This window comes from Chionomys nivalis, chromosome 6 (assembly GCF_950005125.1).
Source record: "Chionomys nivalis chromosome 6, mChiNiv1.1, whole genome shotgun sequence".
NCBI lineage: Eukaryota > Metazoa > Chordata > Mammalia > Rodentia > Cricetidae > Chionomys > Chionomys nivalis.
In genome coordinates this window covers 73,122,362-73,135,078 of record NC_080091.1, presented here as the reverse complement: position 1 = coordinate 73,135,078, position 12,717 = coordinate 73,122,362, and the positions used below count along the sequence as shown (strand labels likewise).

At 40.8% G+C, this 12,717-nt stretch overlaps 1 protein-coding gene across 1 annotated transcript in view; it reads left to right on the top strand.

Annotated features, from left to right (window-relative positions):
- Corin (corin, serine peptidase) overlaps positions 1-12,717 on the top strand; it is a 196,052-nt gene that overhangs the window by 150,320 nt on the left and 33,015 nt on the right. Inside the window, exons 12-14 of the mRNA XM_057772871.1 lie at positions 192-423; positions 3,012-3,154; positions 3,885-3,992. Of these exons, the coding sequence (XP_057628854.1) occupies positions 192-423; positions 3,012-3,154; positions 3,885-3,992 (483 nt within the window). The remainder of the gene's footprint in view (positions 1-191; positions 424-3,011; positions 3,155-3,884; positions 3,993-12,717) is intronic.

Here is a 12,717-nt window from a genome sequence, read left to right as displayed (position 1 = left end):
CTGTCTTCACTATGACTGTTGCATGTTCAGAAACCTTCAAGTGTTGCCAATTATTTTATAGCCCTCATGCATGATTATGTAACCAGAAGCCAGAGTTTTAGAACCTGAGATTTAAATCAAGTAAAGTAGACTTTGAGAATGGAAAGCTTAAAGATTTTTTTTATAATATTCAGATTTTTTTTTTTTGTTAGGTCAATGTGAACCAATCACTCTGGAACTCTGCGTGAATTTGCCCTACAACCATACACACTATCCAAACTACCTTGGGCACAGGACCCAAAAAGAAGCATCTATCAGCTGGGAGTCATCTCTCTTCCCTGCACTTGTTCAAACCAACTGTTACAAATACCTCATGTTTTTCGCTTGCACCATTTTGGTTCCCAAGTGCGATGTGAATACAGGCCAGCGTATCCCCCCTTGCAGGTAAAATAATGGACCAGCCACACACTAGCTCAGAGAGAACCAAAAGAACACCAAGCTGGGTTTAGACAAAAGAAGTATTACTAAGGTCATGGGCTTTTATCTGTGTTCCATTTTGATGGATCATAAAGTATCCTTTTGAATGGCAGTTAAGGTTGGGGTGCTGCTCAGCGGTAGAGCATCCTGTAGAATGTATAAGGTCTTGGGTTTGATCACTAGCACCCCAAAGCAAAGCAAAGCAGAGTGTGAGGGAACGGAGGAAGGGGCTGCTTTGTCTGGATGTCATGTGTTCATTTTTTAGATTAATTAAATGTGTTCTTTAAATCGCCAATGTGTATAAGATGCTGTCCTCTGATAGTGCTTACAGGCCAGTGTGACTCCATAGTGGAATAGGACAGCCATCCGCAGGTGGGACAGTGCAGTGTATCACTGACATTTTTCTGCTTGTCTGAATGAAAGAAGACCCCTGAAGGACAGAGCTGGGACCTTGGGTCTGAACGATACAGTCCTATTGCTGTGGGATCCAAGTCAGCTTCAAGTCTTCCCTAGCTACGCTGTGCTCTTAAGACAAACTACTCCGTCTCTTTGGCCCTCCTGTCCTTTCGCTGGTGGAATAAGTATTTTGTTTGTTGAGTTTTGATTGAGCGAAGAGTTCAAGAAAGGGCTGTGAAGTTAAATAAATGCCAAGGCCAGCGAATTGGATGAAAGCTCTCTGGTGACTCACGTAGCTCTTAAGAGAGCACATGGGCTCAATTGCTTGGTGGCAGCTGTGTCCCATTCGGGGTCACGTGTGAGAGACTGTAGTCAGAGAATTGTGCATATCTGAGATGATTATCCCAGAAGTCACTGTGGCTGCATTCTGCAATGTTGTCTTGCAGGCGAGGGTGGCTGTGCAGATGTACTTGTCCCGATGTGAGAAGTAGCTTCAGGAACCATATGGTGGGATCAGAAGTCACACAGAGCATTAAGAGAAAGAGATAATACCAATATAGTGGGCAGATGGGAAAACAATAAATTTCAGGCTGTATATCAAGTGGATGATGAAGTAGGGCATCTTTAGAGTCAGGGCAGGAAACAGTAAGATTTCAGAGTGACTAGGGCAGCTGAACAAATCAAACAAGATGAAGAGAGAATAATTTAGTGTTTTCTTGGACAAAACTAATTCTGAACATTTTATTGCATGCCTGATAAAGTATTTATAGAGTATCTACTGATTTTATCTTGAAAAGTTATTTGTAAATCTTACCCTGTTTTTGCTAAGCAAGATCAATGATGATAGTGAATTCCTGCTTTGAATAGGACTTCCCAAGCTGTGTTTGATTTTCTTTTTATATCTATTTATGTTAAATTCACTTAATTATTAAATTCTCCTAATACATTCATCTTTACCATAGTTATAAGTGTATATCCATATTGAATTTCATTGTTTAAGTTTTATAACCTAAAATGACTGGTTGTACATGGTTCTGAAAAATTGAGTAAACATGTTGATAAACTTCATCTGGAGACTTTAAATTTTTTTTTTTTAGCTTTAATGCTATGTCTTTCAATTTTAGTGCCTGCATTTAATATTTATGCATGAACTTATTTTATTATAGCAAACTAGTATGCTCCTAAGCTTATGAATTAACACATGGCTGTTTCTGCTGAGTTTGTTTACTAATCTTAACATTTAATTTTTAAGTTGCATATCTGAGATAACCATCCTTACTGAGTCTCCCAGTATGGCAAAAGCTTAAGGGTGATTATGTCTCATGTTCATAATCCCCTTTGACTGAGGTTATGCCATCATAGTGGGTGTCTATCACTAAGGGGCACACAGATTTTGACAAAAACTTCCTTGAACTTTTGGTGTTGCTGTTAGTATTATTTCCATTTGTATAGTAAAGCTCAGAAGTGGTAGAGACAGCTGCAGCTGAATTGGCACATTTATTATATGTCTAGCAGAACTTTAATCCAACAGATAGGGCAAAAATAATACTGAACTTACCATTTTTCAAAACGAATATGAGAATGTCTCATATTCATGATCATTGAAAATTCCAAACCTAAACTAGAAATTGAGTTTTGTCTTTACAACAAACAAGCAAGCAAGCAGTACTGATGGAAGCTGAAGAAGGGGAAAGAGAGGCAAAGCCCCTGGTAAACCAGCATAGCACAGGAACCCTCCACCCCCATCCTCATCAGAGAAACACACAGCTGGAGGTTCCTGTGCAGGCTCATCGTCCATTGTGACAGACTATATAGGAAGTGATGTTGGACATTCTTCTGTTTAAAACCAAAGGCTGGGGAGTATTTACCTAAAACACAGTAGAGTAGAAAGCCAAAGGGAAGGCGATCATAGTCTTGGAGAGAATTTCATTGTTCTATCTGAAGTTCAATCTCTCTTGGTAAAAGCAGGTATGTCCTCTTTGTAGAGATACTGCTTGTTTGGGTTCTCTAAGTGCCGATTACGTATCTATGCATGCTGGTATGTTTCCACATACTTCTTTTACATACAGTCCCACATAGGATTAAAACCTACATGCATTCTAATCATACATTTCCAGTGGAGTCATACGACTTTCGACATGTTGTCTTTCTGCTTGTAGACACCTGTGTGAGCACTCCAAAGAGCGCTGTGAGTCTGTTCTTGGGATTGTAGGCCTCCAGTGGCCTGAAGACACAGATTGCAATCAATTCCCAGAAAATTCAGACAATCAAACTTGCCTCCTGCCCAATGAAGACGTGGAAGGTTAATGTTCCAGTTTATTCCATTAGGGCATCTAACATGGATGAACATGTCAGCCAGTCTTTGCTCTCTCTGAATTATGGAGGGTTGGTTGTTTGCTTTCTATTTAGTTATCAATTAGGCTTCAAGGATAAGGGATGTTAAAAACTGCTTGATTACCCTAGAAGGCTCTGGCACCTATCTGCAAGCTGTTATCATTGCTAGCATATGTAAAATAAATTTAGGAAATAAAAATGAACTCAGAGATGGGCTTAGTCACCCAGCGATTTCCCACTTCGTGCATACTCCTCTTACAGTGCCAGTTATTTGTGGATGTTGCTTCTTTTAGAAGCCATGAAGCTAATGACAAACATCAGCCCTTGGCTCTTCCAAGTGAGAAGGCGGTGTAGGATTTTATTAGTGGACAAGTAGTTGTGGGGACCGGTCCATAAAATGAAAGATTAGAACCTCTGGGAAGCTGGGATCATGGATTACACAAGGGATTTCAGGCTCAGGCCACCGTTAGGTGTTCATTTAGAAAGGTAATTAGTTATTGCAAAGCACGGGCACCAAGTGCTTTGAGAGATGGTACCAAGGATGAAGGAGAGGCATGGAGATGAACAGAGGGAAGAAAGCTAAGCGAACTCCGGGAGTTTCAGCTGTGTGGTGACCTGTTCTATCTTTAGTACTTGCCCACTCTCAATGGAAACCCAGATGTTAGTTGACGACTTTGCAATGCACTGCTTTTTGACAGAATGTTCACCAAGTCACTTCAAGTGTCGCTCAGGACGGTGCGTCCTAGGTTCCAGAAGATGCGATGGCCAGGCTGACTGTGACGACGACAGCGATGAAGAGAACTGTGGTATGTGTGTGAAATATGACTGGTTCTTTTTCATTCACAATAGTAACTGCCAAGTATAAGGAACTGTGTTGGGATATGTAAACGGTTTGCTTGTTCTAGGAAGCAGCATCTGGTCTAAGGCTACTGCATTTAGTTCTGACATCCACAGACCATAAGCTATGAATTGATATGATTTTTCTACTATGTTACATTTTAAGTTATATTAAAATTGCAATTTATATCATATACCAACATATGATATAACTTCATATATATATGAATTTATGTATATGAGGAAAAGAACAGTTCACAAATGTGAGGAACTATTTTTGTTATTAAATTGCAAAGCAGTTCAGTTATTTGGCTTCTGGGAAGAATAATGCTGTCTTGGCATAGCATTCCTGAGCTGCTAATAGGGCATCTGCATCCACAAAGACGGTTCAGGCCACAGTGTTCACATTTAATTGATATTTATTTTCATGCCCCTCTCGCTTTGTTTCTGCTGAAAAGGATAAAACTCTTCTTGACACCTTTTCTATTGAGTCCTAAAGTCGCCATGGGGAGACTGAAGATGCCAATGGCAATTTGAACACCACCGTTCTCGGTTTATTGTCCTGAAAATGGTAGCTCTTGTGGGCTGAGAATGTGCCAGGGATCAGAACACAGACAGGGTTTTCCAGCAAACAATGCCTGGCATTGAGCAGAATGATTGAAGTGCTATCTAAAGGCTTGCTTGCTTATGATTATTTAGTCTGTCATACCCTAAAATAAAATTGACATTTTATTCATTGGAAGCACATAAGGTAATACATCTTTTGAGATTATTTCATTCAGTTGGCCTTTGAAGTATGAAATATTGCCTTCCCCCTCAAAATGAATTTTCATAGTAAATATTGTCCTCCTGGCCAAGACAAAATGCCAAAAGCAATCAACTGAACCACTATCAGCAACTATACATATGGACACATGCATCCTCTGGAAGATTACAGTTGTCAGGATGATGGTACAGAGGTCAGTGTAATTTTTCTATGGAGCAATATTTAATAATTTGAGAACTTACTATAGTTTGCCTGTTTGTGAGGTTTCTATGAAAAATAAAAATAAAAGTTCACTGACTGTCACATCAGTAGCATATCCAGAATGTATTAGATTTTTCACTTAAGAACTTAGCAAGGGTATAGTATTCAAAGGTATGATATAAGATCAATTATCTTAGATTATTCAAACTGGTTATATGATTCTATTGAAGTGACTAAATTTCCAGTGGGTGACTAAATATTTGGCAAATACTTAGTTTAAAAAATAATGGGCCTAGCCGGGCGGTGGTGGCGCATGCCTTTAATCCCAGCACTTGGGAGGCAGAGGCAGGCGGATCTCTGTGAGTTCGAGACCAGCCTGGTCTACAAGAGCTAGTTCCAGGACAGGCTCCAAAACCACAGAGAAACCCTGTCTCGAAAAAACCAAACCAAAACAAAACAAACAAAAAAAAAATAATGGGCCTTTAATCCCAGCACTCGGGAGGCAAAGGCAGGTGGCTCTCTGTGATTTCAAGGCCAGCCTGGTCTACAAGAGCTAGTTCCAAAACAGGCTTTAAAACTTTAGAGTAAACCCTCTCTCAGAAAAAAAAAAGACAAAAAACAAACAAATAAAAATAATAGATTATGTCACTTGGGGTTGCACACCTGAAATCTCAGCGCTTGGGAGGTGAAGGTAAGAGGTTGAGAGCTGAAGGTCATCTTCAATGATAAAATGAGTGTGAAGCTAGCCTGGGCTGCTACATGAGTCTAGAAAACAAAACAAATAAAATGAAAAATACAAAATCTTGCCAAGAATAAATGGTCTTCATTCTGTGATGTGGGATTCCCCTTCATATGCTGTGAATATGCTTTATTATCATTGGTTAACAAAGAAGCTGCTTCAGCCAATGGCTTAGCAGAGTAAAGCCTAGCAGGAAATCTGAACAGAGATATATAGAGAGAGTAGGCGGAGTCAGGGAGATGCCATGTAGCTGCTGAAGGAGGTAGACACCGGAACTTGTATTGGTAGACCACAGTTTGTGGTGATACACAGAATAATAGAAATGGGTTAATTTAAGGTGTAAGAGCTAGCTAGGAATATGCCTAGGCTATTGGCCAAGCAGTGTTGTAATTAATATAATTTCTGTGTGATTATTTGGGTCTGAGCAGCTGGGAAATAAACAATCAGTCTCTGGCTACAATTCCAAAATGCATTATGAAAGATAAATTCACAGTACTATAATATAGTACTTAAATGACCCTAAAATATCAACATTCTAGTTAAATAATAAGTTTTCATAAAAGTTTTAATCTTATAATTAACAGAATGCCACAATGATAAATTAACCTTTTTTCATTTTCAAAATATCATAGCTACCATTGACAGTTCTGTTGTAAAAAGTTAGAAATTGATAAGAAATTAATTCATTTGGAGCAAAACTGATAGTTTTAATAGTAATAATTTACATGAGAAAATTTGCACTGTATTTTTCGTGAAGGACAAGTTCCCCTTTGGCATGCATGTATGCACTCAGATGGGCTGTCCAGTGTGTTGGGAAGACACATCACTGATGATGTCAGGTCTCAAGGGACCTGGGTACACTCTACAGTTTATCTTCTGCTGTTAACCTCTGTTTTCATGTGCACATAGACCCATGAAGAAATAGAAACAGGGAAGTTGGTCTGCATTCTATCTTTCTTATTGCTCTAATTTATTCTATGCTTCACTGTGTACTGCGAATCCACAGCTTACATGGAAATTTTAGCAACACTACTGGGAGGTTCCCTTCAAAACAACACTTACTTCAGTTATGAAACTTTCGATGTGTCAGAAATTAAATTGATTGTATATTTCTTTAGCAATTTTCTGTCTGGAAATGTGATTACCAAAGCACATAAATTACAGATGTACTTTCAAAATCAGTGTGGGAGAACTTAGCCGAGAATTTTGCTCTGAGTGGGTTTCTGCTCTCATGATTAAATTGTTCGTTGTTGCAATTGCTACTGTGAACAAGCATTGCAAGGTTTGTTAATACTCGAGTGCTTTCGACAAATGCTTGGAAGGACTCTGCAAGCCTGATTGCATCACCAGAGAACTGACTCATGGGAGGGAAGCCTTGGAGACACGGAAGGGATTAGGAGAGTTAGCAGTGTTAGGGCACAAGAGCTTCCTCATCTTATAGGTTGACAGCTTGCCAGTGGTAAAATATAAAAGGTATCCATATACAGTTAAACTAGTAACTTAATAAGATCAGTTTCAGCATAACACTTTCCATGAACCAAGCAGTGGAGAACAAACAGACCTGAACAGAGAAGCAAACATGAAAGGCAAAGAAAACAGCAATGTACAGAGGACCATGTCTGGGCCCATGGCCCTACTGCAGCCAGGGTCTGTGTTGAAGTCTGTGGTTCCCGTTATTATTGAAGGCCATGGGATTGCCCAGGGTCTGGATGATCATCTAAGGCTATGCTGGAGTCCAGGAACCATGCTACTGCTGGGTTCATGATGATCTGACAGGCCTCCACTGGCCCCTGAGGCCATGGTGACCCCTGCTGCAGCTGGGATCTGTGTTGATATCCATTGCCCGTGTTATCACATGGGTACATGTGAACCATTTGTTGAACCATGTGTTGAAGTACAGGGGTTGTGTTGATCTGTTCCTGCCCCCTTACTGGTCTAGAGAGGGCCCTTATTCCACACACTGGAGAGCTGATCCTGCCTCTTGTTTGCCCTCGAATAATGGACCCCAATGATCTCAGCATAGAGAGCTGGTCCCACCCCTCATAGGAAAACTGCCTTCCCACTCCCCCACACACATTTGGGAAAGATGGCCCCACCCATCCCCCCGAGTGGTGTGGTCCCAGCCGCTGGACTGACCAACTTAGCTATCACTCAGGCACACATCCAGGTCCTTGAGTTGGTGCTCCCCAACATCTACCCTGGATACGACCTGCTGGAGCATGTGAAGGGACTGGGCCCGTGGAACCATAGCTACAGGATCTCCATGACTCAGGGCAAAGGCAGGATATTTGAGAGAAGTTTCAGTGAGGGTCCAGTATTGATGATGTACCAGAAGCCAGAGGCCCTTGAACCAAGCCAGCAACTGTGAACAGTTGCGAGTTAAGCTGTTTGGACAGACGAGTCTACTGCATGATACAAAGCGCCACCCAGTGCATTAAGAAGAATGAAGAGGCCTTGGAGAGGAGGGAAAGAGGTTTTTTCCTGCTTACTTGCTTTTTTTTTTTTAAATTCTTATTTTTTTAATTTTTAATTTTAATTATTTCTTTTTAAGTTTTCCTTTGGGAGGGGGATACAAAAAGGGTGAAGGGTGAATACAGAGGGACTGGGAAATGAGTGGGTTTGGGATGCATGAGTTGAAATTTCCAAAGAATCAATTAAAAAATTATACTTCAAAAACAAGAAAACAGCAATGGGATTCCATATTTGATTTTTGCTGTCAGGCGTTGACACTGACTGTAAGGCTGAGGTTTGCTTTCCTTAGGGTTGGGACCAGTCTGGGTGAGCTATTATATAAATTCAGTAGTACCCAAGGTCTGATGCAGTCAGGGGGTGTTCTCAGGGGGTCGTTAGATGAGAATATGGCATAAGCGACTTCTTTATATCCAACGTAAAGATAAAATATTTAATTACCCAAATATAGCATCATAACCACTAACTGATTACTGTCCCGATTGGTAAATAATGATAAACCCCTATGAGAGATAGTTTGGGAGCAATACAAATTGTCAAGTGACTTTTCATTTATCTTCGAATTAAGAAAAAACATGTTTACCGATTATCTTTGGTCTTTTATTAAGATCAGATACAAGAACCGATTCTCTGGGGTCCTCAGAGGATCATTCATGTGATACTTTGGAAGTTTTATGAAAGGGTTCTGTATACTTTTGAACCTTTTAAGAGAACTGGGGTAATTTATCACACAGAAGGGCGTTGCTTATGGATGAGACCGCTCTGCGGTCATCAGAAGAGTGAGTCGTTGTGTCTGTATATGGGCCATACCCTAAGTGTGCTTTTAGAATGAATCTGTGTGTTTTGTCTTTGATCTCTGAACAGGCCTAATTCCTCCCTGCTAAAGAAGAGCAATGATCTTTCCCTTTGGTATTTTGCTGTTTGGTTCAATGTGTCGCTGTCTTATGTTGTGTAATGGATGGGCAGCTTAGGATTGCAGAGTGCTCTCTGGAGATGTAGGCTTGGCATCCAGACTCAGCATTTAGAGTTCCTGGCAATTTCAGCTTTCCGTTTCCCTTCTCTAGAATTCACTTGCACGTTGTGATGCGCCCTTCTTTATCTTTTATAACTTAAAGACTTATAATGTTCCCATCCTAATCCTCAGAAGCCAGGGGCCAGGAAGTCAGTTGCCGTGGTAGTAAGGGATCTAAGAGGCAATTCCCTTCTAAATTCACCCTTTTCATCTTGCTTGGAGAAGGAGTTCTGTTTGGCTTGGGCCTATTTCAGTCAGCTAATTTTGGCAGTGTGGAGTGGACTGACATAGCATGGCATGCCCAAAACAGAGCTGGACAAAGTTCCTAGCTTTTATCATATATATGTATCTCTATCTGTCTGTCTGTCTATCTCTCTGTCTATCTCTCTGTGTGTCTATCTATCTATCTATCTATCTATCTATCTATCTATCTATCTATCTATCTATCTATCTATTATCTATCTATCTATCTATCTATCTATCTATCTATCTATCTATCTATCTATGGAAAGTATCTTGTCCTATTGGGATGGATCATGTTGATCATGTTTCCAGAATTTCAGCCACTGAGAGGGATCCTCAGCCTGTGATTAAATCCTTACTATTCCCTCATTCTGCGTCTTCATGGGACATTAAGTCATTATGTGTTAAAGAAGACATGAAGTGTGCACCCCTAGGAAAGAGAAGGATTGGGAAACCTGCCAAAAACTAAAGATGTAGGTCGTAGCTATAGGACCTGTGCTGTTGCATGCAATGGTCAGTGCTCAGAGCTCAGCGGGGATATAGGTTATCTATGTGGACTGCTAGGATGGGCACTGGGGAGGAGTCAGGATCATGTATACTCTTGCAGGATAGTCATGCCTGCTAGACCTGAGCCCCAGCTGTCTCACCTCATGTGATTCACTCTGAGGGGCATCCGCAGTCCTTTCCTGAGGCATTTTCTGACCCAGAGTCCCTGGATCTGAACTGTTTCACCCTTCATCTACTCAAAGGCCCAGAATCACAGTTTCTCCTTCCCCCTCTTCGTAGCTCTGGCCTGAAGAGTGAAATAGGTTTTATTTTCTGCAGTTAAGAAGATGAATGCCTCTCATATTTGCATAATAAGACTTTTATACAACAATAATATCTACTTTAGGGTTATGCTTTGGATATGAAGTATTATGGAAGTATATGTGTGTTATGATTTGGATATGAAGTGGTCTTGAACCCCTGGCTAGTAGAACCTGTTCACTGAAAGGTCATTGGGTTCTGAGGATCCTAAACCAATCTTCAGATTAGCCCATGGATAGCTCCATAATTCAGTGACATTAATGGCAGGTGATAGAAACTTTGAGAGATGGGTCTCATTGAGGAAGTGAGTCATTGGGTGTATATTCTTGGGGACTGTATTATGTTATTTTGTTATCTTGCCCTGGGTTTCTGTGTCTTTTTCTGCTTCTTGTATACCATGAGAAGAGCTGGCTCTCCCTCTAACACTGAAGGCTTACTTGATGCAGGCCTGATATCAATAGAGCCAATCTTAGTATATTATCTCAGTGATGAAAAGGCAAACACACAGACACACGCACACACACCCTACAGTGATTCACTGGCTTACTTATAACAACATTTAAAAAAATTTGGTGGGGGAGAAACCAGGAGTTCAGTTCAGGTGGGGCCTGTCTCTATCTTGGAAGCCTATTTCACAAAGCGGTCTGCTCAGTGAATAGTATTTAAGTTAACAAGTCATTCCAGTTTTCCTGGGACCAGTGGGGTTCTTGGAACAAGGAACATCTGGTACTCGACCTAGGAAAGTCCTGGGCACATCAGGACTCGGTAACTTACCTGTCACCATCCTCCTCTGTTGTGCCTTGCTAGTCCTTCTGCGCTGCATGACTGCTGCTCTGACAACCACCGCCATTCGGGGTCATAACCTAAAGCTGCATGGCGTGTCCTAGCTCATCCGTATCTGTTCTTAGGAGTCTTCACTTTTCTTTTAGAACGTACATTGAACACAGACTTACATCAGAAGTGTCACTTGGCAGACAAAGTGGCTTCTTCACACAGAATGCTATCTTCCCCATGACAAATGCCATGACCTACTTTCATTTTGTCTAGTCTCACCATCTGTCCCCCATGAGGTGTTTGATCACACAAACTTTTCTAGCAGAAGAAGATGTAGAAAAGGAAACATTAATGCTCACACAATCCTCACTTAGGGTTGGAGTATGCAGACAAACAGTTGATGATGAATGCCATCTCCTCTTGTTCGTGAGCGTACACTACAGAAGGCCTTATGCCGAGGGATCTGCTCCTGTGTTGCTTTTATGTTAATCCCTCCCAAGGGTGCAAATTCTTCACTAATTCCAAAGGTTTTCTTGCATCAGACTCCTTTCTCTCATCCCCCACTAACGCAGTGCTTTCTCCAGCAACAACACAGTCAGGCCTTCTGTGTTTGCTCTTTTGCTCTGCTCTCTGGTGGAATGAGAAGTTTAGGCTGTGGGAAAGGAATGGGGGCCTGTGACAGATTTCAGGGTACATTTTGAGTCTCTAGAGGGCACCGTCTTCAGAACGTTGCACTTAGGGTTGGCTTCCTCTGCTAGCTGAAAACTCCAAATATCCTGTCCGTGAGTTCTCTGAATCCATGTCTGGACCTACAAACATTCCAGAAGAGTGGCCAGTGAAGGACTCTCACCACTTACCTCTCATATCTTTGGTTGATGAGACACTCTAAATCTAATTTGAGTTTAGCAAAATTTCTACTCTGCTGGAGTATTTTGATTCTTGTGTGGCATGACTATTTTTAACAGTGAGATTTTTTTTTCTTGTAATGGATTCCAAGAATCCTAAATTAATCATCCATGATATTTCTCTGAGTTCTTTGTCAAAGGTCTGATGAGAAATAACATTTTTAAAGAGTATATTTATTTGGTCATTGCTTTGCATTTTAGACATCTTAAATTATATTTTCTTGGGAACTAGAGTCTTTTGTTCTTTAGATGAAGGGACGTTGAATTTGAATTAACCATGCTTCAAGGGTCTACCATGTGCTAACCACTGTTCTAGGAGGAAATGACCATCAGCAAAGTCAAGGGAGCCCTTAAATTTGATGACAGCCTTGACTACATAGTAAAACCATCTCAAAACCCACAAACACATAACAGTTTAAAACTATGAAATCATTTCTTTCATACCCTCACAGCATGGCGAGGATCATGGGTCTTCTGGGGGCATCTAGTACAGTAGAATCTTGGCATATCTTAGCTGATATTCAAACACACTGCACTTAAATCAAATGATATGCCGTAAGTGTAGTTGAACTACTTGCTCCTTGGGGGGGGGTATTGAAGTTCAAGTTGTAAACCCACAGCCTTGATTTTTTCCAAATTATTTCTGTTTTCCATACTAGCTGATGAGGTAGATATCTGACCTTAGGTATCTGGTCACCAAATATAATGGTTTGCACCTGGCTCTTAAACGAATTTTGTAGGTACTTAGCATATGAGGAGCCTCTTTTACGAAAGATAC